This window comes from Python bivittatus, unplaced genomic scaffold, assembly GCF_059951505.1.
Source record: "Python bivittatus isolate LINGU-HERP-01145 unplaced genomic scaffold, Pbiv_v1 ctg000520_np1212, whole genome shotgun sequence".
Lineage (NCBI taxonomy): Eukaryota > Metazoa > Chordata > Lepidosauria > Squamata > Pythonidae > Python > Python bivittatus.
In genome coordinates this window covers 3,696,009-3,723,027 of record NW_028277080.1, presented here as the reverse complement: position 1 = coordinate 3,723,027, position 27,019 = coordinate 3,696,009, and the positions used below count along the sequence as shown (strand labels likewise).

At 37.9% G+C, this 27,019-nt stretch overlaps 2 protein-coding genes across 28 annotated transcripts in view; one reads left to right on the top strand and one right to left on the bottom strand.

The window, feature by feature from the left end:
- Positions 1-5,564, top strand: part of SUPT20H (SPT20 homolog, SAGA complex component) — a 61,961-nt gene extending 56,397 nt beyond the window's left edge. For all 27 annotated transcript variants that reach the window (XM_088147546.1, XM_088147538.1, XM_088147533.1 and 24 more), the window contains one exon: positions 1,631-5,564. In XM_088147546.1, coding sequence (XP_088003672.1) covers positions 1,631-1,716 — 86 coding nt within the window. In that variant the 3' untranslated portion in view covers positions 1,717-5,564. The remainder of the gene's footprint in view (positions 1-1,630) is intronic.
- Positions 1,961-26,993, bottom strand: EXOSC8 (exosome component 8). Its single transcript, XM_007433237.4, has 12 exons — positions 26,747-26,993; positions 26,095-26,309; positions 21,630-21,666; positions 18,690-18,753; positions 11,550-11,623; positions 8,207-8,252; positions 6,987-7,092; positions 6,588-6,633; positions 4,604-4,700; positions 3,982-4,099; positions 2,409-2,515; positions 1,961-2,131 (listed from the first exon to the last, which is right to left on the bottom strand). Exons 2-12 carry the CDS (start codon positions 26,121-26,123, stop codon positions 2,025-2,027), a joined length of 831 nt encoding a protein of 276 aa, XP_007433299.1. The 5' UTR covers positions 26,124-26,309; positions 26,747-26,993; the 3' UTR covers positions 1,961-2,024.
- Between the last annotated feature and the right edge of the window lie 26 nt (positions 26,994-27,019).

Below are 27,019 nucleotides of genomic sequence, written 5' to 3'. Positions count from 1 at the left end.
TTATCTTTCACCATACAGAGCTATATATTCTGCAGCCCTTCCAAGATTAACCCACAGTTCTTTTGTTTAAGAGTTGGAAGGGAGGATGACTTTACTCTTCTGGCTGAGCCCTTTGAAAGCTCCACAATTAAAGAAAAAAGAAAAAAAAGATGCCGCCAGTCAAGTTGAACCTTGAACCCTAGTCTAACAGCTAACCTTTTCCTTCAGTCCAGCAATATGAAAAATAGAAAGGAAAGTGATTTGGAACTTCTTGTCCCAAATTTAGAAATACAGAAATTAACAAACCTTGTACAAATCCAGAAAAAGCAAAAGCTAGCTGTTCAACTAGGCAGTGTTGCATGCAAGGTTTTAACAAAAATTCTTTTTAAAGCAATATGGCCTATTCTCTATAGTTTAGTTTAGATGGGAAAGAGGAAAATGGGAAGGGAAGGGAAGGGAAGGGAAGGGAAGAATCACAGACCCAGAATTTCAAATAAAAGTCTGTCTTGAATCCAATCCTGAATTTTAGAACACATGCTGATTTCCTTGCAGAATCAGTGATTTAGGAGATGGGCCTTCAGTTAGGCAAGCCTGTCTTCTGGTTTCCTTCTGAGTGCTGAGTACAACTTTATAGAAAGTAATGATGAAAAACCATTATTTTAGGGGGAAATGCTGTATTGCCTAATTAAGCAATATGTATTATCCCTGATGTCAGAGATCAGTACGCATAAAAGGCCCTTATTTTTGAATAATAGGTCTGTTTAAAAATGGATTCTGTTGGAGATTTATTGGAAAAGAAATAAATTAGGGTTTTATAGGGTACCCAATTTTGTTAAAGTGGGATGTAAATCAAACATATGATTAAGGCTTCTCTATGCAGTATTTTAAAATATATAACCTATGTGTGCTCTATTTTTTTTTTTTTTTTTGGTGCTTTTAAGTCAGTATGGACTCCTGGCAACTGCCTGGACTATTCCCTGCAGTTTTCTTGGCAAGGTTTTTCAGAAGCAGTTTGCCATTGCCTCCTTCCTAGGGCTGAGAGTGACTGGCCCAGGGTTACCCAGCTGGCTTCCTGCCTAAGGCAAGACTAAAACTCATGGTCTCCCAGTTTCTAGCCTGTTGCCTTAAATGCTACACCAAACTGGCTCTCTGTATTAGAATGTTTTAAAATTAAATTTTGAATTACAGCATTCTTATTATGCCCAAACATTTACAGAAAGGTGTTCAGCGTGTTTCTGTGCCTCTAATGGTGCTGGACTGTTTTTATTGATCCCATTCATTAATGCCTTCCTTTTTTCCGATGAGCCATATGTTTAAACAACAGAATTACTGTAACAAAGATATAACAGTCTGGTTGAATTCCACATCACCCCATGGGTGGTGGTATGTAGAGTGCTTACTGTACTTTAATATCCATACTAATTTAATAACTAAATGAACTATTTAATAAGTAACAAAGTCATCATCAGTATTACACATAGAAAGCTAGGCATTCTCTATATTATAGTTTCTAATGCCTCATATACTGCAGGAAGGTAATTATTGGCCCCTTGCATTTTTATTTCATTGTTTATTTCATTCTTCTGGAGATAAAAATGAAACTTAAAAAATAAAATATGCTTTTTTCTTTCTTTCTTGGCAACCATTACAGTTCTTGCCCCATCAAATGGTTATGGCGTTAGCAGCACAAGCAGCTCTACTACATCATCGTCATCTAGGCACCCAGTCAAAAAGTAAAAAGAAAAAAAAACAGCTTCACTGGTATCTGAATCCTGAAACTTGCATTTGAGAGAGATGTATGTATTCTATAAGGATTTTTTTGAAAAAAATGTTTTCATGAAACTGAATTTGTAGCTATGCCAAGGCATAGCAAACAACTGGTATTTGTAAGAAAATCATACTGTTTTAAGATGAAATTATTCATCTGGAAATATTGTACAAATTTCAAGATGAAATTATATCGTGAAATAATGGAACTTCATAAATGTAGCATGTTTATTGATGTAATGATTTTGTGGGCAAATAGCAAATACACCTTTTACTAATCATACACTTTTGATTATTTTATCCATTAGTTTCTTTACTTCTTTATGTCGTGTTTTTGCCCGACTGATACAGTCTTGAAGTTTTGCTTCTGTTACTGTGCTTCCTCCTTAAAAAGAAACAGAAACAAGGACACAATGAATTTATCGCTGTCCTATCCTTTGAATTGGCCATTAAACAACATTCATATTTCTATTAACCTAATGTTTTTATTGGAGTTAAGTTCAACAAGACTCTCATGATTGAAACATGTCCCATAATACAATTGCTGTAGTGCAGGGATCCAAAATGCAGTATCTATTATACTCCTGAATGGTACCCACAAAACCTAATACTAAATTAGAGAATTTAGAAAATATTAATTCTTAATAATTTAGTGTTAATACCTGGCTTATGAACAGAACACAATTTGTCTTCTTCATCAGTCACAATAGTTAAAGTCCCAGATGCCAAGTCTTCTTCTTCTGCAGTTGGGTCAACTACCACTAATGTGCTGTTGAAGATAAATACACACGTGTGCCAAAATTTAACTATTCTGGGTTTACCTAATCCATAAGAATTATATACATTTACTGTTCAATTACACAATACAGTTCATGAAAACAGCAGCATCAAAACTGCTCCTTTGTTCATTTACATGCTTTCTGGAACACCAGAATTGTAATCGCTAGCATAAGCCTCAATGCTGAAGCCATTTTCAATTAAATTCAAAGACCTATAAAGAGATTAATCTGAGAGATATATTATTAACTTCAGGCAATGAGGATTTCTTCAATCTATGCCTGACTCTGAGAATAACTAAGCTGATCCCCTCAAAAAATAGCTGGAGGCTTATCAGAGCAACTATTTTATCCATATTCAGTATTCTCTATGGACCCACTTTACATGTATATAAATTTCTTATCTCCATTCAGTGAGAGATCCCATTTTAAGTATACGCAAACAGGTTTTCCACTTCCTCCTTCCCATTTCAAGCATTCTATAAATGCTATATTGAGATTCAGAAAACCTTCCTAGTTGAATAGTTTCTACAGTGTGTGTGTATTATTTGATGGATTTCCAGATTACAGTTAGACCTTGCTTAAATGACTGTCTCGAGCAGCAACTGTTCAAAGTTACAACAGTGATGAAAAAGTAACTTTATGACCAATGCCCACATTTATGACCTTCACAGCATCTCTCTCTCTGTCATGTGTTCACCGTTATAGTCAGTATGTGTTGTCCTATGCCTGACTCATTTTTTTCTTTTCTTATCCCCTCACAGAGAGATTACTTAAACAAGCAATCTCTGCCTGAGCTTCTTTTCTCCACAGCGCATCCCTAAAAAATGCTAACCTCATGTTAACAAGCTCTGCTCTGTGACCTTAATTAGCAGGCTTACAGCTGCTGCCTGTAACTGACAAGAGTTTAATCATTTTCACACCTTCAGCTTTTGTTTGCCTCCTAAGCTCAGAGTTGTGAGAGCACTAGGCAGCCAGCGTTAGCTATGTGTATTCCCCATTTTGTGCCTGCTTACTCTCTTGTAATCCCTTCCTCACCAATGAATGCAAATACCAATATTAATTCCCTTCTTGCTAATTATCCCAGCGCCAGGGTGAGCATTCCTAAGGGCGGGGGAGTGGGAAAAAAGGAAAGCTTAAACACATAATTCACATGTGTTCACATGAGTCACATGATTTTCCACTTAGCAATCAAATCAGTTAGCAACCGAGTTGCTGGTCCCAATTGTGGTTGCTAAACAAAGACTACCTACCTGTACAGCAGAAACACTTTTCATGGATTTTTAAGTGAGTCCCTCTCCCTCTGCTCACATCATGTTCTTTTGGGATACTGGAGGGCTCCCAAAGAAGGGGCAGGCAAGTATGCTTTTGCCATATAGCTGCTCATAAATCTGGAACTACCTGATAACATGGTATTGCCTATCATAATCTACATATAGACTTTTGGGCCCTCACTTACTCAAACAGCACAAATGATGTTGCCACTGGTTGCTTTTTAATAGTCAAAGGATTCTTCTCTTTCAAATTAACTTCCGCCAAACCAGTTTCTGCATTTATTGTAACAACAGGCAACAACACTGAAATAATAAAGAAAAAAAATAACAAAGTAAAAAGCAAGACTGCAGATTTTTGGAAAATTATTTCATAAAGCTCATTTTTCATAAAGAAGAATAGAGGCATCTTCAAATAAACACAACAGAGTGATGAGAATGTGAGAAGTAAGATTATGCTTTTGATTTAAGAACATTTGAAACAAGGAACCCTTATTGTGAATTCTGTCCTTTCTAACAATAAAATTTAGAAAAAGGTATTTGGCTATTTGGTCAAATTGTTAAAAAAAAAACTGGTGGGGGGAAATATCAATGAGTTTAGCAGTGGTGGGCCCTTAATAGCTATCAAGATGGCTGTCTTCTAATGCCAGACCTGGTTCATACTTCATCTAACCTCTGTGGGCAAGCTTGTTCTTTTGTCAAACCCTGGTTGCTGTTACAATTGCTGTCTAGCTTCAATCCAATTTAGTGCTAAATCTGCAGTGAGTTTAAATTTTAAAGTAAATCTCAAAGTATAACAACACAACTTACCGTTTTTCAGAGCTGCTAAGAAAGCACACATGCAGGCATCGAGAAGGTTTCCATCATAGTCTAAGCATATAATGTCACAATATAGAACCCATACAATCTAAAGAAATAAGACCTGCTGTTGTAAATACTGAAAAAGCTTCAATATGCATAAATATCATCTTTGAAATATTTGTCTAAGTCAGCATGTTTGTTATTTCACATCATGTTGTTTGAAATGTTATAACTACTCGAGATAAGACACATGATTCTAGCAGAATAACAGAAAGGGAAAAACAGGGTCAAATTAATAATGACCAGTTTATAAATGTGCATACTGAAGCATAACTACAGCTACAGCAGCTCAGTACTACAAAGTCACCTTGGCTGAGGCCTGCAAGCACTACTGAAATCTAAGGTAGCAAACAGAACACCCATGTTATATATATAAAACTGGTTATATATATAATCACTAACAGAAAAATAAAATCTATATTACATTTTTTTATACAAGCGTTACCTAAGAGATCAATTCTGCATTCAATCATTGCATTCAATCCAGACTTAATTCTAAGTGATTACCATTATCTGGTGTGTAACTGCTGTGGAACCAATAGAAACAGTGCCCATAATGCTACATTGCCCATTTAGCATACATGCAAAAAAGGAAACTGCAAGTAAGGTCCAACACAGGCACATTTGACTAAAAAAAAGGAGAAACTTCTAAAAAATGAGGGACTAGTGAAAAGGAGACTGAAAAGACAAATCAAGAGGACGAAGTCTCCTCAGGGTGCCTAGGATTATTTAAAGCCACAATTGATATTCAGGTAGAATATATTCCAAGGGTCAGCCAAATCCAGGAAGAAGCCAGCATGGTTTTCTAATAATGTCTAGATGTAAAAGATAAGGCAACTGCCCTTGGCAAAAGGAAAGTCTGCCCTAACCAAAACAAAAAGGAGCACAAACTCTGGCAAAAAAAGAAAAAGGTGGTAATAAGGAATGCAAGAAAAAAAAAGAATGAATTAATGGCAAAAGACATTAAGGGAACAATAAGAACTGTTAAAAATATATTTGAAACAGGAAATCAGCTAAGGAAGTGGTTGGGCCATTAGATGACAATGGACTGAGAGAGATGCTCAAAAGTAAAACAAATTGTTGCCTTCACTGCAGAAGAGATACTGACTTTCTCAGAGAGCTGAACAGAACAGCAGCAGTGAAATAAGAAGTTATTCTAGGATATCTTAAGCTACATAATGCCAAATCACCCCTGTAATGCCCTTATTTACACCTGTAGTACTGTGTATGGTTCTGTTTGCCTCATTTGAAAAAGGTTGCAATACAGCTGGAAAAAGATTTGAAAAGGGGAATTAAAATGATTAGTGGGCTTAAACATCTTCCCTACGTATAAAATTATATGGAGGGGGGAGGGGTAAGCTACTTTTCTCCCACTCTCAATGCACTAGGATCAGGACTGCATGACTAAAGTTGATTGGAAAAAAAGCACCTTCATACTTGTTGCACAGCTATGTGGAATTCATTACCACAAGAAATGATAATGGCCATTAACACAATGGCTTTAAATTAGAATTCAATGCAAGAGGAACCATTAAATGTTATCAGTTGTGAAGACAACACTTTTTATAGGTTCAGGCCTGTAGTTATTAGGGATGTGAAGTGGGCATACTCTACTTCTATTAGATGCTTTGCATGGAGGTAACACGTCCTGCCTCAGTACTTGATTAGAAAGATCAAGGCAGAACTATTCTCAGCTGCTACTTTTCTTCCAGAAAGGTGACTTCTATGCTTGCACTGAACAATACCTACTTTTATTGAGCAAAATGTTACTATAGTCCAGTTTCAACCTTGTTTAGAAGCAAAGGGTACTTCATAGCATGCATGATAAAATAAAATCACATTTCATATCTACCTTGTTTGTTGGAACTGAATTTGTTAGTTTAGGAGCATCCCAACATCTCACAATTAATTCTTAATATAAATTCTTACTCACCTTTCCATCTATAATGCATAGGTCTTCCTTCATTACTACCTGTGAACTGAAATAATGGTATGATGAGGAGGACATTCCATTTATCCCAAATTATTCTTCACATTATTATTGTTGCTGCTGCTGCTGGTCAGACAGTCAGCCAGATGTTTAGACTGGATTTGGCATTTTTATCCACTTATTAAGTCCTTCCCAAAGACCTGGGATAGGCAGATGTTGTTGTTTGATGGTGTTAGAGGTATCATTGCAGGATGTAAGCTGCTCCAAGTAAAGCTGCCTTTTATATAGTAGTAGTAGTAGTAGTAGTAGTAGTAGTAATAATAATAATAATAATAATAATAATAATTTGTTATAGCTGCCCCACTCTAAAAGAGTCTGATACTGAAGTATGAAGTTTCTTACTTTTCAATCACATCAGCAATAAACTGACTAGCTGCTTGAGCCTCTTCACCTGGAGGTCCAGGTCGAAATCTTGATGAACAAAGTGGAGGAAGATCTACATTAGGAACTATGTGAGAAGAGGAGGAAAATAATCATGAATAAAATATGCCCAAAATGTTAATAGAAGCCATCTGTACAACTGATATTTTAAGATATGTTCTAAACTTGTCCTTGTTAAAAGAAAACAATACCATATACAGTACTCACAATACTCACTTACAGTGGTACTTAAACATTTGTGAACCTTTTAGATTTTCAATATTTTTTCCATAAATATGACCTAAAATGTGATCTTTTCTCCACACAAGTCCTAAAACTAGATAAAGAGAACCCCATTGAACAAATGAGTCAAAAACATTATACTTGTTCTTTGATTTATTGAGGAAAATAATCCAAAATTCAAATGGGTTCACAAACTTTTAAGCACCACTGTAATTCATATAAAATGATTTGTATTTGTGTACATGTATATATAAAGTGCTTTATGTCAGGAAATATACAGACTCTCTCTCTTTCTCTCTCTCACACACACAAATATATTCTGATATAAGCCACTGTGTTAAACACCCAATAAAGAAATAATATGAATAGTTTATGCAAAGCAGTAAATACGAAATTTTATTTATTTATTTATTTATTAATCAAATTTATATGCCGCCCATCTCACTATGTAAGTGACTCTAGGCTTCCAAGTAAAAAGGATCTCTCAAATCTTTACTAAAAGCTAAAAGCTAAGAAAGTTAAAGCTAAAAATTAAGAGATTAAAAAGGTAGAGAGAACACCCTCAAGCTACCAACCACTGCCAGTACTGCAACCCCTTGGCAGAGCCAGGTCTTAACGCCCTTTCGGAAGGCCAATAGAATACCTGTATAGAATAATAAAATAGTAAAATGTAACTCCCAAAAAACTGGAAGCATGATCCATATAAGTGAAGCTGAAATCCAGTTATGGATTCAGTATTATCCTCGTTCACAAAACTCTGCTTTGGGATTTCTGGAATAATAGGGGATCAAAAGGAAGAAAAACAGGAAAATAACAGTACTGTAACTGTTATAAAAAGTCAGGATACAATGAAATCTAGTGGAATTACCCAATTTTACAACTTCCACTAATTATAATAATTTTAAAACATAGAAAAGTAATGTCATATTTGAAGAAAAAAGTGAATAAAGAAACCTTACTGATATATCCTTTGTTACTGGAATCAACAGTGGGTGCTGCAAATTCCTGTATGCAATGTGTAGTTGGGGAGGGGCAAAATATAAGAATTAGAAGCTTAGAAATAATATTTCTGCAACCTGTAAAGCCAGCACACATATTTTGTCCAAATTTTGATATGTTTTATTATTTATTAAAACAAGAAAATATTAACTAATATTTGTTAACTAATGTACATTAGTTACACAACTCTCTGTTTCTAAAGGAAGTTGGTGATATGGTTAAAGGCAAATCCAGTGGGGATAAGGTCTGTATTCCTACTTTCTTTTGTGCATGCTCACTCTTGCTTTCTCTTGTTTGCCTTTTTTTCTCATATATTATAGAGTGACTATCAAAAAATAAATCTGTATCAAACCATAAAACATTTATATCTGAATAGTCAATTCTTTAATAGAAATAGCATATCATCCAGCAACATAGCAAAGGGACTTTTGGATAAACTGGGCAGTCTGCTTCAGTGTGAAGAATATTTCACATCATTCACATTTAACAATATCACAATTTGGAATATTCCATTGTAAAAGTTTCTACAATTGCCATATTAATTAGTGCATCCTTGTTTTAGAAGGAAGAAGCTATTTTTTTCCTTTAGAATTTTTTTCCTTTATTTTTTTCCCTTAGTATGTTTTGTTAGTCATCAGTTCCTGCAATGGACAGAGGATTAGACTGATCTCCAAAGGAAGAAGGTTCTTTGGAACATTTGGAGGAACAAACTGAGCAATATCTAGAATTCCTTAAATCAAGACAGACTAAACTTGAAGAGTTGCCTTTTGCCTTTGAATAAAATAAGCAACCTTTTTGACCAGTGGCACATTTGGAATGTTGAGGACATTTTGTGGAGGTACTTACAAAATGGGTCATAAGGAAGATTTACATATTCACAAAATATGGCATGGCTGGTCACAAAGTATCTGTTTACCAATAGCAAATTAACTCTACAAGAAACTCTCTAACATACAAAAGGAGACCTCTGGGTCCCAAAAACATCCCTATTGTCAGGTTCAGCCCAAGAAACTCCATGAGACAGTACAGATTTAGTTCTATAGCCTTTATTAGCTTTCACCTTCAAGACAGAATCTTGCCAGACTGAATCTAAAATTCCCAAGCCAACAAGCAAACACGGAGAATTCCTTAGGGTGGTGCCAGTCTCATCCTCTTCACCTTCCCATGCTCTTTCTGGGGGCTAAGTAAATGCTTATCTACCCGAGCGCGGCCTTCACCAACCCATTCCATCACACCTAGAAATAATTATAATGCTGGTGACTTGTCTCATGTCAGCTTCCTATGACACATTTTTTTAAACAGAAATGGCCAAAGAGCTTGGTGGGTACTATGGAAACTCACTGAGCTATATTAGGGCACATGGGAACCATTGTTACCCCTGGCTTAAGTGATCAACAGCATCTTGATCCATTTATCTGAAGAACTATTTAATGCTCACAACTATACATTCACACACTTTCTTATCTCTTGGTACATTAAGATCATCTCTACTGTTCAGGAGATTAGTGCTGGAAGTAGATGTGGAGTATGCTCTTAAGCTGTACAGAGCAGGAGAGCAGCACAGGCATGCAGTATGATTTGCCTTTACACAAATCCGTCTTGTGTGCCTACTCTGCCCTTACCTGGACCAGGAAGCCCTTCAATCACTCATGCTTTGGTTGCCTCATGAATAGACTGTTGTAACATCCTCTATATGGGGCTGCCCTTAAAAACTACTCTGATGCTGCAGCTGGTCCAGAATGCAGGAGCATAAGCAATTATGTGCAGGCCTCGTCATGCCTATGTAACACCTTTCTCCATGAGCTGCATTGGCATCAGCAGGGTTCCGGATGCAATTTAAGGTGCTGGTTTTTACTTATAAAGCCCTTCATGGCATAGGGCTGGTTATCTAAAGGACTGTCTTTCATAGTTTCTGCCCACCCTATATAATCAGTCAGAGTTGGCATGCTCTTTCCATTAAGCACTGTTACCTGATGGGACCTAGGAAGCATGCCCTCTCCATCACAGCAGGTGCCCTCTGGAACAATGCCTCCTAAGATACATCAGGCTCCTATCCTGGCTTAGTGTAAAGGGGTCTGTTAGATTTCTTTGATTTTATCCCACCACTCAAGGAATAGTGCTCATTCCTCCTGTTTGTCCACGACAGCAACCTCTGAGGTAGATTGGGCTAAGACAGAGTGACTGGCCCAGTGGCCTTCCATGGCTAAAATTGGACTGGAACCTGGGTCTCCCTGTTCCCAACATTTCAACACTACATCATGCTGGCTCTCTATAAAGATAATTGATAAATATTACAAAACAATTATTACTTACCTAACAAAAGCAGAACTGAAAATCTTTCTTAAACAGTAGGTTTACTTTTTCTTCTAAACCAGCACAATAATTTAATATTGAAAAAGGATAAAATATTTTAACTTCAAATTAAATTTTCAGGAGGGCTTTTTTCTTTTTTGCAAATACAAACGATCAAAGGAATCTGTACATATCCTTTATAAGCAAAGCAAGGAGAAACATTGAAGAAATGGACCAGACTTACTATAATCTTTTCTTAAAGCAGAATGAGGATTTCCTATTAAATCTGAACAAAAGAATCTTATCAAAAAGGTATTCACTATACAAGTAGTCCTCGCTTAGGGACAGCAATCCCAGCAGTCCCTGCTGCTGTCATTAAGTGAAAATCACAGGCTGTTAAGTGAGAACCTCATGTAACTGTGACGTGATTTCCTGCCGCCTTCCTGCAAGCAAAGTCAATGGAGAATCCAGCTGGAAGTTGAAAGTCCCAGGTGGCTGGCAAGCAGGCTGGAGGGTGGATGAGTACTACAGAGTGAGGTAGGGGAGCTGCTACAGGGAGTGCATGCTGGCTGGGAAGGAGGTGCTTTGGCACTGCTTGAGTGCATGGCTGGAGAGGGAGTACTGTGGAACGAGCACGCTACAGGATATGAGATCCCTGGGATCTCATACTCCATAGCAGGGCTCCTCTAGAGAAAAAGCGGTGGGAGCAGCTTGCAACCTTCCCTGCCGGCTTCCCCACTAACTTTGCTTATGGGAAGCCGACAGGGAAGGTCACCACTGATGATCCCGTGACCACAGGACACTGCAACCATCGTGTGAGCTGGTTGCCCAGCACCCAGATTGTGATCACATGACTGAAGTGGTGTGATGGCTGGAACTTCGAGGACCAGCCATAAGTACCACTTGTTCAGTGCCATTGCAACTTTGAATGGTGGAATGCGGCTCAGTTATTGTTAACTGAGGACTACCTGTATTAGCTTTAAAAATATATATCTTTATCCATGAACCTACCGCTTTTATGCCGCATATCACTGTAGTATTTCCTAGCTTCACAAGTGCAGAGCCATCTGCAGTTGTAATGGAACCTAAAGAAAGAAAAACACTTCACAAGATTTGCTCAAGAGGACATGTAAATGTTACATTGATGCTTTCAAAATAAGAGCCAGTGGCTACATACAGATGTCAATTTTTCAGAATCATATAAGAACTTGATGAAATTGAACTTGTGTGTTTTTTCCTGGAAAATGGAAGTTTCTTATAATCTCATAATCTTGTCTTTCTAAACTCAAGATGTCATAAAATGTAGATGATAAGGAATTTGTAATCCAAATGCAGGGATCTTTTTCTTCTTTTCTGCACTCAATATCACATGCTACTATAATGATGTCTTAACTTGGGCACTGTTGCCCAAATTACTAGAGAAACAGATTAAAATAGAGGAAAAAAGAATTCAGAAGGCTTTGAGAAAGGTATAGAAATAAAGGGAGAACTGCAGAAGAATGGAAATGCATGAGCAAGATTCATAATTAGAAATGTTTTAAATTATGACATCAGTTAAAACCAGATTCAACTGTAAGCTAGTTTACCTATTGAAAACTATTTGGAAAGAAATGTAACATTTTATCAACCCTATACGTTATATAAGGTTTATATAATAAGCCTATAGGAACTATCCAAAAGTTAAGGCTATAAGTTAGATCAGGGCTTCCCAAACCGTGAGCTGTACCTCCCTTTGGGAGGTGCAGACAGAGTCCAGGGGAGATGTGAAGAACCTTTTAGTTGTATACTGTTACAATAAATCCACCTTTCCCAAAGTTTCATTGCATTGTTTTTATTGTTCATTTGTGTTCATTTTGTGTTTGGATTTTTAGGGGAAGTGTGTACATTAAGATTACACTAAATGGAGGTGTGATGGCAAAAAGTTCAGGAACCCCTGCCTTAGATACACGATTGATTTCATTGGAAGAGCCAAGCTATACAGGCCATAATGTTTAGTCAATTAGTTAAACCAACTAAAGGTATTTTGACTAACTGAAAAGGTATCTCGATGTATGTGGGGCACAGAACTCAAGCAGTATCTTAGCAGATTACTTTTATTCTGTATAGAAAAGGACACGTATAGTACTGTGCAAAAGTTTTAGGCAGGTGTGAAAATATGCTGTAAAGTAGGAATGCTTTCAAAAATATACATTGTAATTTTTTATGTTTAGCAATTTACAAAATGCAAAGTGAGCAAACAGAAGAAAAATCTAAATCAAATCAATATTTGGTGTGACTACCCTTTCGCTTCAACCAGTATCAATTCCTACGCTTGCACACTTTGTACACTTGCACAAAGTCAGAGTCTTGTAGGATTAGAGTCAGGTGTATGATTAACCAATTATACCAAGCAGGTGCTAATGATCATCAATTTCATATGTAGGTTGAAACACAGTCATTAACTGAAACAGAAACAGCTGTGTAGGAGGCTTAAAACTGGGTGAGGAACAGCCAAACTCTGCTACTAAGGTGAGGTTGTGGAAGACAGTTTCATGTCACAGGTCATACGCCATGGCAAGACCAAGCACAGCAACAAGACACAAGGTAGTTATACTGCATCAGCAAGGACTCTCCCAGGCAAAAAGTTCAAAGCAGACCGGGGTTTCAAGATCTGCTGTTCAAGCTCTTTTGAAGAAGCACAAAGAAACGGGCAACACTGAGGATCGTAGATGCAGTGGTCGGCCAAGGAAACTTAATGCAGCAGATGAAAGACACATCACGCTTACTTCCCTTTGACAGTGGAAGATGTCCAGCAGTGCCATCAGCACAGAACTGGCAGAAACCAGTTGGACCCAGGTACACCATCTACTGTTTGGAGAAGTCTGGCCAAAAGTGGTCTTCGTGGAAGAATTGCTGCCAAAAAGCCATACCTCCGACGCGGAAACAAGGCTAGGTGACTCAACTATGCACGAAAACATAGGAACTGGGGTGCAGAAAAATGGCAGCAGGTGCTCTGGACTGATGAGTCCAAATTTGAAAGATTTGGCTGTAGCAGGAGGCAGTTTGTTCGCCGAAAGGCTGGAGAGTGGTATAATGAGTGTCTGCAGGCAACAGTAAAACATGGTGGAGGTTCCTTGCAAGTTTGGGGCTGCATTTCTACAAATGAAGTTGGAGATTTGGTCAGGATCAATGGTGACCTCAATGCTGAGAAATACAGAAGATACTTATCCATCATGCCAGACCATCAGGGAGGGATGTGATTGGACCCAAATTTATTCTGCAGCAAGACAACAACCCCAAACATACAGCCAATGTCATGAAGAACTATCTTCAGCATAAAGAAGAACAAGGAGTCCTGGAAGTGATGGTTTGGCACCCACAGAGCCCTGATCTCAGCATGACTGAGTCTGTCTGGGATTACATGAAAAGACAGAAGGATTTGAGGCAGCCTACATCCACAGGAGATCTGTGGTTAGTTCTCCAAGATGTTTGGAACAACCTACCTGCTGAGTTCCTTCAAAAACTGTGTGCAAGTGTCCCTAGAAGAATTGATGCTGTTTCGAAGGCAAAGGGTGGTCACACCAAATATTGATTTGATTTGGGTTTTTCTTCTGTTCACTCGCTTTGCATTTTGTACATTGATAACATAAACAATTACAATAAATACTTTTGAAAGGATTACTTTACAACATTTTTTCACACCTGCCTAAAACTTTAAAACTGTATCTAACCCTGAGTACATAACCTGCAGCCTGAGTAGGTAACCTGCAACTCATATGGTCCTCTGGCTGATTTCTTGTCACCATGGTTTCATTTGACTTGTAGAGATGAAGTGGCAGAGGAAGATAGTGCAATAAAACATTGCACAGTGATGGTTTAGGCTTAGCTCATTTTTGATGAGAAACGATCATGATGAGAACATCATACCCACTACGAGTGTACAACATAGTAAAACGTTTTACCATTGCTGCTGAAAGATGGTGCATTCTTTTTTAAAAAATATTTTTATTAAAGTTTATATAAAAACTATATATTTTATATACAAAAACTAATACAAAACTAAAAAACCTACAAACAAAAAGATAGAGAGAAGAGAAAGAAATGTAAAAGATGACTCCCCCCCCAAACAAGTGTATGTATTAACAGTAACTTAACATCTTCTCTAATATTACTTTTTTAAAAAAACCTTTATCCCCTTTCTCAGCTCTAAACAATAACCAAATTATAAAAACTAACCAATCAATCTAATCAGCAAAATGATTAAGAGCGCCAGTAATAATAAACTATAAATTTTAAGCATAAACAAATAGGTCAGTTTTGCATTTTAGCTTCTAAGTTTTTTCTGAGAAGTGAAACCTAAAAGATCTCTCCCCTTAAGCATACAAAAGACCAATAATAATCACATATGTGTTTTAAACTAAACCAAATAAATCACTTTTACAGGTATAAATCATCGTCTTATAGTCCTGGTCAGAAAAAAAAAATTCAACATTAACAATCCAAGACCAAAACATGGACAATTTAACCTTGATCTGATACATCCACTTTGAATTCCTTTCTCTTCTTTTTGAAAGGCTGTCTTCAGTCTCTTCTCCAAATAAAACCGTAGATAACAATCTCTTATCATTCTCTTCCTATCTATTTTCAGAAAAGGTTTCAGAGATTTGGTATTTCCCTTCACTATGTCCAAAATAGGATAGTTAAGTCACTCTTCCAGTCCATTACAGCTTCTTTATCCATATCATTCTCATAATCAAGCAACTCTGAGTCCATCTTCAGATCCACAGCATCTTTTTTCATATCTTCCATGTCTCTCTTATAATCTGGCATTTCTTTAAAGTCCATTTTAGAATTCTTATTCAAGTCGTCCTCCACTGCTATTTTGTCCAGTAAAATCTTTTCTTCTTCTACAACCTGTTAGCCCCAATTTTACAAATAGTTCCTGGACACACTGATTCCAAACAGTGAAAAATTCTTTGGAAGAAGGATACTCCTCCAATATATTAAGAGATATATTGTTAGTGTCCATTTCTTCTGACCTTGTAGGCTCTGTCTTATCTTAAGTTTATTTTCAGAAGCCAAACTTTCCCAGGGCAGATTTTCTTGCAATTAAATCCAAATTCACTTACTGTATTTCCTTAAACATTTAAAACAATCCTTAAAAAAGCTGTTTCAAATCTATCTAGCCTCTTAATTGTCCCCAGTCAACATTCTTAATTACCTTTCGCTGTTTCCAAATGTTAAAGTACTTCTTTTTGATCTTTAAACTTACTTTGGTCTTCTTTCTCCCAGGATAGTAGGAAATTCTCCATACAATTGAATAAGATTTTTTTAATGGATAAGTCCTGCAAAAAGAGCTTATTCAAATATCTACTTACTAAAGATGGGCAGAAACAGACTTTTCTGTACACTCTTCTCATCAGTCTTCAAATGCTTCTGAAAGGTTGGGGAGCCTGCTGAGCAAGGTGTCCTCCTCCACAGGAAGCACAGTGATGAAAGTCTGTGTGTCCTTTAGATTTATCTATAATCCTGCAGTCCTGTGCCCTATAAAGTGATGTGAGTTTCATCTACAGTGGGGCAAAAAAGTATTTAGTCAGCCACCAATTGTGCAAGTTCTCCCACTTAAAAAGATGAGAGAGGCCTGTAATTTTCATCATAAGTATACCTCAACTATGAGAGACAAAATGGGGGAAAAAATCCAGAAAATCACATTGTCTGATTTTTAAAGAATTTATTTGCAAATCATGGTGGAAAATAAGTATTTGGTCAATATCAAAAGTTCATCTCAATACTTTGTTATATATCCTTTGTTGGCAATGACAGAGGTCAAACGTTTTCTGTAAGTCTTCACAAGGTTTTCACACACTGTTGCTGGTATTTTGGCCCATTCCTCCATGCAGATCTCCTCTAGAGCAGTGATGTTTTGGGGCTGTCGCTGGGCAACACAGACTTTCAACTCCCTCCAAAGGTTTTCCATGGGGTTGAGATCTGGAGACTGGCTAGGCCACTCCAGGACCTTGAAATGCTTCTTACAAAGCCACTCCTTCGTTGCCCGGGCGGTGTGTTTGGGATCATTGTCATGCTGAAAGATCCAGCCACGTTTCATCTTCAATGACCTTGCTGATGGAAGGAGGTGTTCACTCAACATCTCACGATACATGGCCCCATTCATTCTTTCCTTTACACGGATCAGTCGTCCTGGTCCCTTGGCAGAAAAACAGCCCCAAAGCATGATGGTTCCACCCCCATGCTTCACAGTAGGTACGGTGTTCTTTGGATGCAACTCAGCATTCTCTCTCCTCCAAACACGACAAGTTGAGTTTAGACCAAAACGTTCTACTTTGGTTTCATCTGACCATATGACATTCTCCCAATCCTCTTCTGGATCATCCAAATGCTCTCTAGTAAACTTCAGACGGGCCCGGACATATACTGGCTTAAGCAGGGGGACACATCTGGCACTGCAGGATTTGAGTCCCTGGCGGCGTAGTGTGTTACTGTTGGTAGCCTTTGTTACTTTGGCCCCAGCTCTCTGCAGGTCATTCACTAGGTCCCCCCATGTGGTTCTGGAATTTTTGCTCACCGTTCTTGTGATCATTTTGACCCCACAGGGTGAGATCTTGCATGGAGCCCCAGATCGAGGGAGATTATCAGTGGTCTTGTATGTCTTCCATTTTCTAATGATTGCTCCCACAGTTGATTTCTTCACACCAAGCTGCTTGCCTATTGCAGATTCAGTCTTCCCAGCCTGGTGCAGGTCTACAATTTTGTTTCTGGTGTCCTTCGACAGCTCTTTGGTCTTGACCATAGTGGAGTTTGGAATGTGACTGTTTGAGGTTGTGGACAGGTGTCTTTTATACTGATAACAAGGTCAAACAGGTGCCATTACTACAGGTAACGAGTGGAGGACAGAGGAGCCTCTTAAAGAAGTAGTTACAGGTCTGTGAGAGCCAGATATCTTGCTTGTTTGTAGGTGACCAAATACTTATTTTCCACCATGATTTGCAAATAAATTGTTTAAAAATCAGACAATGTGATTTTCTGGATTTTTTTTCTCATTTTGTCTCTCATAGTTGAGTTATACCTATGATGAAAATTACAGGCCTCTCTCATCTTTTTAAGTGGGAGAACTTGCACAATTGGTGGCTGACTAAATACTTTTTTGCCCCACTGTATGTCCTATTAAAAGAAGATTCTGGTAAAACAACTATAACATGCAAAACAGTTTACTACCATATATCATTACTGAGCACATCAAGCCAGAATTTACTGTCTTTGTTGGAAAAAGTACATGAAACTTTAGCAACAATGACTGTTCGTGGACATTTTCCTATAGAATTTGCTGGTACAATCCTGAATCCATTGTCCTGTCAACAGAAATGTCAATGCTGCTAAATGAAGTGCCAGAAGTTACTAAAACTAAAACTTCACATACATTTTCCAACAAGGCAGTGAATGCTGGGTCAGTATACTGGCATGATATAATACATTATTGTAGATGTTGTTTGTTTATCCAGAATCTTTTTATTGATTAACAGGATGTGTAAATGAAGCTCCAATCACTTTCATAGTTCATAGTACTGCAGGATTATAGATAGTTCTAAAAGATTCACAAAATTTCTGTCATCATTGTAGGAGACAGAGGAGGAACGGTATTCTTATAGAATATCAGGAAAAGACATATTTTATGAGCGGGACATAAAATATATCTACCTAACTTTCCATGAACAGCTCCTTCCATCATTGACCACTCAATTTAGCAAGGTCCTTCAATCTTCAGGGAGTCTTTTGGAGGACTGGCAAGGAGAAGAAGACATAGGAAGAGACAATTTCTGTTTGCATCTTTCTGCTAGCAGATAACTGGATCCAACTCAGGGGTTTTGACTTTCAAATTATATACATTAGTAATCTGTTGTAAATACAGGATAAATTGTTTAAATCTGATACTGTGATTAATATGAATCATTTCAACATACTATGAATATGAGATGACCACAATGATTACTCTGGTCTCTTTTTCATATCCTTACTTAATCAGAATATGTTCTCTATGTTATTCTTCCCATGATTTCTCAAAGCAAAATTCAACTACATACTGAAGACTAGAATATCTTCCACAATTCACTTGGAATACTATGAGCAAGAATAGTCATTCAATAGTAAAGCATTCACCTATGTTGATGGTTGTGGTTCTAAATTCACCAAGGTCCCTTCCATCAGGCCGACAATTTTCTTTCTAAAAGGATCACCAAATCAGGCATACATAATTAATCTTATTAGATTACAGTATAAGAGCTTGAGTGAAAAAGTTAGCATTTGATAAGCAAAGTGCTATGATATGCATGATCTAAAAACAAAAGTATAATTATTTGGACTCAAATGCAGTTATATGCAGATTTAAACAGCCCTGCTAGGTAAAAGTCTGATAACAATCGAAAGTACATACATTCATGGAATCTTCAATACTAAGACTGTTGACTCGAAAAATCTGTGTTTATAGAGGAAGTTCTGACAAAATGGAAATACCCATTGTAATGGTTCGTAGTGAAAAGATTGTGGGGACTAGGGAAATCCTGAATACATCCTGCTTTATTCTGGTCACATCCAGTTCTTCTTCCATGATCCACCACTTTATATTGGTGAGAAAATCTGAAATTTTGCAGTGCTCTGACCTTGTATTCAGATATTCATCTTTTAAAAGACAGAGATTCTGGTTAAACAAACAACAGTGTACTATGTTGTGTCTTACTGAAAAAATAATTGTCAGAACTTCCTCTATAAAATATGATAATGAGCTCTCTAAGGAGGTAAATTCAGTCAGATATTCCAATCAATGGGGTGACAATGAAGTTTGAATTTGAAGGGCACTTACACTATAAAATATACACATGTTGACTGCTACCATCAGAATCTGCTTTTACAAGAATGACTTGATAAAGATCTCTGCAGATCTCAGAACAGGAGTTTTCAACCAAAAAGGACATAGCTCCTATCTCAAGTTTTCACAAGACCACCTGGATGATCTAACAGGCTTTTGGAATAATGTCTGTAGACAGATCAGATGAAAATTGAAACTTTTTGGCATTAATGAGAAATATATTGAGGAAAAACAAAACAAAGAAACCCTTCCCAACCATGAAACATGGTGGTGGGAATATCATGGTCTGGGGCTGTTTTGCAGATAGTTCAAAATAACTATGTGAACAATGGATTCTGAATTATACTAACAATTCTGCAGAAGAATGTAAAAGTATCTGTGAACTAAAGCTTAAACTAAACCCAGAACTAAATCCAGTTCTGGCATACCTGAAGTAAGTAGTGCATGCAAGATAGCTCAAAATATAAATGAGTTGAAGCCGTTCTGTAAAAAGGAATGGGCCAAAATATCTCCAAGCTGTATGTAAGAAATGCATGGTTTAAGTGATTGCCGCTAAACAAGGTACCACCAATTACCAGATCACATACATTTTTTAAAACAAAGACAGTGAGTGTTACCTTGTGTTTAGTAAATACATTGCACTGTTTTATGTATTGTTTACTTAACCAGAATCTTTATTAATAGGACTTAGATGAAGCTCAGATCACATTGTAAGTCATAGCACTGCAGGATTACAAAAAGCTCTGAAAGATTCATACTTTCACCACTATACATACACAGTCCTTGACATGTTCCAAACTCCAAATGCCGTCTAAAAAAGTTGTGCATCTAGGCTGCAAGAAGATACAGGCAACTTTTTATAGCTTTTATTTTATTTTAAAACTTATTTTATTTTTTGGGCTGCTAAAGAGTCATAGTGTGTATTATTATGCCATTTACAGATACAGTACAGGATTTTTGGTCTGTCTTTTCTACATTTGGGGACTTGGGAAGATTTTTATAGGTGTATTAAGGTGTATTTCATTTCCCTCCAAAATTAGCAGGAAATTAAGACTCAGAAGTTTGCTAGTGAATTTCAGCAGCACAAACATGGGACTCTTCAGGGCTGCAAAAATACGTGGAGCATACTGCCCAAGGAAAGGCTCTTAAAACAACTGCTCATGCTGTCTAGCAACAAAACTGATAAGGATGTTTCATGGACATACAGTATTCACATAGGTGACATGGGAGCCACAATTATAAATAAATGGGATAAATGGTTTTATTTATTAAAAAATTTAAACCACCCAATAACTGAAGCTCTTTGGACAGTTACAATAAAACATATTAAAAATACAATTTGAATAAAAACATATAAAAATCAAATGAAATGCAAAATAAAAAGACCATATAAACTAGGCAGTTGCAAGGCACTCATATAAACTAAAAGAATATGAATTAAAATATATTTAAAAGCTGGTTAAAAACCTGGGAAAATAAAAAAAGATCTTCACCTGCATTGAACTGATCCTAATATGGATACTAGTTGAACCTCTCTGGTGAGGGAATTCTATAAGTTGGGTGCCACTATAAAAAAAAGCTCTTCTCCCTTGTAGAGGCTCACCTTACATCCTTTGGTGAGGGGAACTGCAGGGGAGCCTTAATAAATGACCTTAAGGTACAGGTAGGTACATATGAGAGAAGGCATTCTTTCAGATAACCTGGTCTTAAGCCATTTAGGGCTTTGAAGGTTAAAGCTAGCATTTTGAATTATGGGTGGAAATGGGCTAGGAGACAGTTTAGATGATGAAGAACTGACATACTTTTGTCAGCCAGCCTTAGTGAGTGGTCTAGCCATTCTATTTTGAACTAAGTGAAGTTTCTAGATCACAATAATCTAACTGGGAAATTACAGATCATGAATAACTGTTCTAAGGCTATTTCTGCATAGATATTGTTGCAGTTGGAAAATCACCCTAAGCTGGTAAAAGGCACTCTATACCACCGGGGCCAACTCTAGTGACCGTGAGGGATCTAGGAGCACCCCTACATAGTGAACTTGCTCCTTTAGGGTTAGTGCAGACAGGGTGCTCAACTGGGTAGATACAGATACTTTTAATGTGATCTGTCTCTGTGGAGCAAAAGATGAAAGCCTCCGGATATGGCTATCTCCATACAAAAAGCATATATGGAAAATTCTATGTAGATCTGAAAACCATATTTAATATATATAGATAAATACACTTTGTACTCACTAAGAATCTTCTGTAATATTCCAAAGGTTCCACGGTTCTGAAACAAATGGAAATTTAAGTAAAGTATTTTACGAACAGACAAATCAAGTTGAGCATTTTAGAATAAAAAAATATTCCCAGCTGGGAATTTAGCGACTTAGAATTTCCAAAGCTATGCTTTCAGATATTCCCTCTGTAAATACATGATTATTATTATGGGTGCCTGTCTATAGCTGGGCCTTAGCATTGGTATAGTCACCCCGAAAAGGCCAACATTGGATGAAATTTCTTTTTGGGAAAGACACAAAGACATTTGTGATAGGATGCCCTATTCAGCTCAGTCCTGGATATGGCACAAGAACCCCTTTCTGAGTGAAAGACAGAGGGAAGCTGTAAGGAGGATTCACATGGGGTGAAAGTTCAGGTAATAAAGCACTATTAACTCCTTGAATAGTTCTTAGTGAGAAAAATACTATGGGGAGAAGGAATGTTCTTGGTAACAGCAGGAGCCAGTCACTGTTACATAACCCTTAACATCTTTGTTCAGCTTGAACTATCTTGATTTTCCACCTTGTTTCCACATGCTAGTTTATGTAACGAATTATTGCAAATTAGGCCAATTAGGCTGTTCATTTCCATGAGCTGTTTGGTCCTGGGGATGCTTGGTAAAGTGTAGGATTGAGGAGTGTAGAATTCCCATCAGTAGAACTGTGGGGAAGGGAGATATGAGATAGCTGGAATGGTCTTTAGTTTGTTGAGGAATTCTGCTCAATGAAGTAAAGTGATAGATGGCTGGAGCACAAATCTTGTAATAAATCCAACTGACCACAAGTTAGAATATACAAATGAGCACATTGTGTGGTAACTGTGGCAGCAAAGAAGGCTTACTTCACATTATGGTGTCCTCAGTGAATCACCTAGTAGAATGTTCTTAAGTGGTGGGTTGGCTAGCCTAACATGATAGGTAGGGAAAGCATTTTTAGAATAAAAGTACTCAAACCTGCTCCAAACGAGATACTAAAATTACTGCAGAAACTGTTTGCGAGGATTCCATCTGGCTAGGGTTTGTGGGATTAACTGCAATTACTGCATCCTAAAGAAGTGAATAAGATGTTTGTGGCAATTAGGCTAACTATCTGTTGTCTAAACTTTTGCCTCTTGTGTCTATTAAAATCTAGTACAACTGGGTGGGTCAGAGGAGCAGTCAAAACCTCTTTATATGAGGGAGCTATACCCCTGCTTTGAATGTGATGGAGGTACAAACTCTCTTAAGAATCCCTTTCTAGATCTTGAGATTTTGGATAACGGCCATCCAGTTGCAAATATTTCTATCTTGGACAAGGTGTTGCCAGTGGAGACTGCCATCCAGTGATATGGTTGTTTGAAAGAGGCTGATTATCTAGGTCCACTTCAGTCAGGTTTTAGACCTGGATATAGCACAAAAACATCTTTAGCTGCACTTGAACTTAACCAGGAGAGAGACATGGGGAATACTCTTGTGTGGATTCTCTTGGAACTCTTGGTGGTCTTTGACACCATCAATCATGGGATATTACTGGAGCAACTCAATGGGTTGGTAACTGGAAACACAGTATTATGGTGGTTCCATTTCTATCTGAAGACCACCTCCACAAGGTGACAGTAGGCAATAAGGCAATTGGTTCTCTAAATATGACAGGGTACCACAGAGTTCTCTTTTTTTCTCCATGGCTATTTGGTATTTGAACTGGGGGCAATCATCCAAAGGTTGGAAACACAGCATCATCAATGTTCCAACAACTCTAATTCTTTTCTTTCTACATGAATCAGGAAGGGCTGCACAGGTGCATGACAGCTACCTGAAGGCAGTACTTGAAAGTGTCTGGAAGCAGTGATGGACTGGATGGGATCCAATAAATTGAATCCAAATAGGATGCAGATGGTTCTTGGACCCAGGAATTAGGAAAGTGGCCTGTTCTGGATGAGATAGTACTTGCTATGAATGATGAGGTGCACAGCATGAGGGTGCTTATTTATTCCATTCGGTCATAAGAGACACATATGGTTTCATTGGCAAAAAGGACCTATGGCCCAGCTTCATCTGGTGCACAAATTATGACACATTATAGTGGGATAGCCTAATCTCATGGATCCATGTCTTAACTTCTTGATGGATTCCTGCAATGTACTCTATCTCTGAAGATAGTCTGGAAGCTACAAATAGTGCAGAAAATTGCTGCCTGATTCTTAAGGGAGGTGGCCAAATAGCACCACATACTTGTCCTGAAAGGACAACACAGGAACCAATGAGCTACCAGGTCCAATTTAAGTTTTGGATGCAAACCTACCTGGCTTTTTAAGGACCCAGATAAGTTTATCTGCTTTAGTGTTATGTCACCTATACACTAGCATTAGCTGCAGAAACCCTGCTTGCAGTCCCATGAAATCAGCTCTTATTGTATTATTATTATTATTATTATTATTATTATTATTATTATTATTATTATTACAAGGCAGCAGTAACCAAAAGTAAGACCCCCGAAGAGGTGCCACCCCAATTAACTAGAACCCTCTTGCTAGGGAAATTGATCTAGCCCCCAAGTTGTCTTCTTTTAAAAAACAGTTAAAAATGTTCCTACTCACCCAAGCATCTGTAAGATAACAAGTACTCCAAGACCAAACAGTCTTTTAGATTACTGTTCCATTGCTCTTTTTTCTTTTATGAACATTGCTTTAATTTTTGTAACTATGTATATTGAGCCTGGAGGAAATATGAGCACTGGAATAACTGAAAAATGAGAAGAAAAACCTATTTTCAATTGCTCCATAAAGAAGGGCTAGACTTAATGGAACAGGAGAACAAGAACAGATTTTGGTTAAGGATTAGGAGATGTTCTTAACCAAAAAAAAAAAAAAAAAGCAATTCAACTAAGCCAATTTCTTGATCTCTTTCGCTACTCCTCTATCACTAATGTAGGAATGCACAATTTCTGTCAGTTTGAGTGTGCCCTGAACTTTGTGCATACAGCAGTTTGAGGATGTAATTCAAAAATGTTTTCAAAAATGCAAAATATACACATTCACACAAAGCTGAAACTCTTGCATCAGTAGAGGGCAATAATGACCTGGGACTCAGTTCATAAGAAAAAGGGTTTCTGCAAGTCCTTTGCTGATGAAGGAAAAAAAAATCTACACCTCTCCCTTTTTGATAGTGAGAAGCAAGTGAGAACTGAATGAAGAGAACAGATTGGAGGAAGGAGGATGAGGTGCGGAAAGCCTACAAGAATAAACAGCAAGCAAAAAGACTGAGGGTATGTGCGATCTTGTGATCTTCTAGTCTATCCACCTGTCCACTGTAGGAATCTACCACTATAGAATCCCTGATAGCTGTCATCTAGCCTCTCTTTAAAAACATCCGGCAAAAGTAGTAATAAAATTGTTGCCATGATGGCCACATCCAGTCACTAAGCTAGAAGCTGTTGCTGTGCTTTGCAGCATGGCAACTTTCTAAATAGTTAAAATACATGTTATTTTAACATGTATTTAATTTTTTTTTTTAAAGAGACAATGAAAACTGGTGGACACTGGAAGAGGTATCACTGGAACTGGACATTAGAAGAGGCTTGCTATATGGTTTTAACAGAATCACATTTACAAAACCTATCTTTGGCTTACTGTATAAGGTCTTGTCAACTTTGTGATTCTATTAAAATAATTCATGTAGTCATTGAGTCATGATTTACTTTTTGACACTGATTTGCAAAGGGCCTTCATCTAATATTGTAAGCTTAGTGCTCACCTGCAATATGATTGTGGCTAGGGAACTAAGGCAGGGAAAGTCTGTCATCTTTACAACTTGCTCAGCCTATTGGCCTTTGAGATGTATTAAGCTGTTGAAATACTTGACAGAACGCTGAACCAAGGAAAGCTTTCATCTGATCCAGCAAATTTTGCTTTTTGCAGCTAGGATCACTGAGGTCCCATTCAGTTAGCCATGATCCAGATCCAAGCTCAATTCAACCCTCAGTCATTGGAACCAGCATCTCGTTTACTACATCATACTGACTTTATCAGCAGGTTTCTCAGTATAGCAAAATATGGCATTCTGGATAAATCACCGACCACCCTAAAAGCACATTTTTTTCGACCTTTGAACTTGCCATCAGAAATCAACAACAAATGGCACAGCAAAATCAATTATGCGTTGTTGGAGAGAAAACCAGACCGGAGTGGGTGGACATACCCAGGTTGCTATCATTATAATGCGTTCACATTTGACGGAGCTTTAAGCAGGACTCGAACTTCCTGAACCGAAAATGCCCGCTCGCGAGTTGCGAGGAACAGCCACACAGCTTCCCAGTCCTTCCGCCTCGTAGTCGCCAGTCTTCCGACGCGAAGTGTGACACATGCACAATCGCGTGCGCTCGCGCACAAGGCCCGCCGGAACGAGGAACGGTTTGGGCACGAGGGGAAACGCTCAGCGCTCCCCTGATCAGCAGAAATTTACCTGAACGCGGCCGCCACGGTCGCCGTCATCGTCACTTCAGTAGTTTCTTCGTTTAACGACTGGTAGAGACCAAAAACAATCCAGATGCGCAGGGCGCTACTAAACCGAGGCCGTGGGGTAGCTAGAATTAGGAAAAGGTGACATTGGCACGTGGTCTACAGTTCCGGCAAAAACGAAAGTGGCCGTTCTCGCGCTCTCCCGAACGGTAATGGTAGCTAGAGATTTGAAAAGAGGTAGAATAGTCCACTTACTTTTCTGAATTCTACGTTACTAGAGTCTTACAGTTTTCCTCATACATATTAATAAAGACATACAGGATTTCTGCATAGCTATGGGTAGCCGACCCTGGCTGATTTGATAATACTTGGATGGAGGACGATCTCTAGGATGAAAAGCTACGTTTTTTTTTTCAAGAAGGCGGTTGCAAACCATTTCCGCGATTGTTGCTAAGATCATTACTCAGAGACACCTTAAAGTCAAATCAAGAATCGAGCTCAACTCGAAGGAAACTTGGTTTGTCTACAGGAAGACCATCCGTATACTCTAACGCCTGTCTTCTTTCACATTAGCATTTATTTTTCTAGTTCTTAAACAGTATAAAAACACCCTGCCAGTGCAAATAAAACCACAACTTATCTTTTCATCTCCTTACTGCATTTCAGAGGCCAGGCTTATGATAGATTGTAAATAGGCGCGCAGTTAATTTTGAGTCTTGGAAAAGGAACTGACGGTGATCTTCAGAACTCTCCAATACAAAACTGTTCAAAGATTGCAGCCAAAGATCTCCATTGCCGTATCAGTCCCCTCTCAGATTAATTTCAACGCTCGCATGACTACGGAAGGCTTATGCTCCCTTTTACTATGAGCATATTTTTAACAAAGTCCTATGTGTTTTGCACAGGGCGTACATGTGTTTATCTCTGAA

What these genes read in the sequence shown, in the direction of transcription:
- EXOSC8 (XM_007433237.4), bottom strand. Translation starts at nt 26,123, where the DNA reads ATGACGGCGACCGTGGCGGCCGCGTTCAG. An exon ending in CAGTAACAAAGGATATATCA is followed by an intron (nt 7,093 to 8,206) that starts GTAAGGTTTCTT and finishes CTTCTCACATAG; the next exon opens with TTCCTAATGTAGATCTTCCT. An exon ending in TATGCATTATAGATGGAAAG is followed by an intron (nt 4,701 to 6,587) that starts GTGAGTAAGAAT and finishes TTATTTCTTTAG; the next exon opens with ATTGTATGGGTTCTATATTG.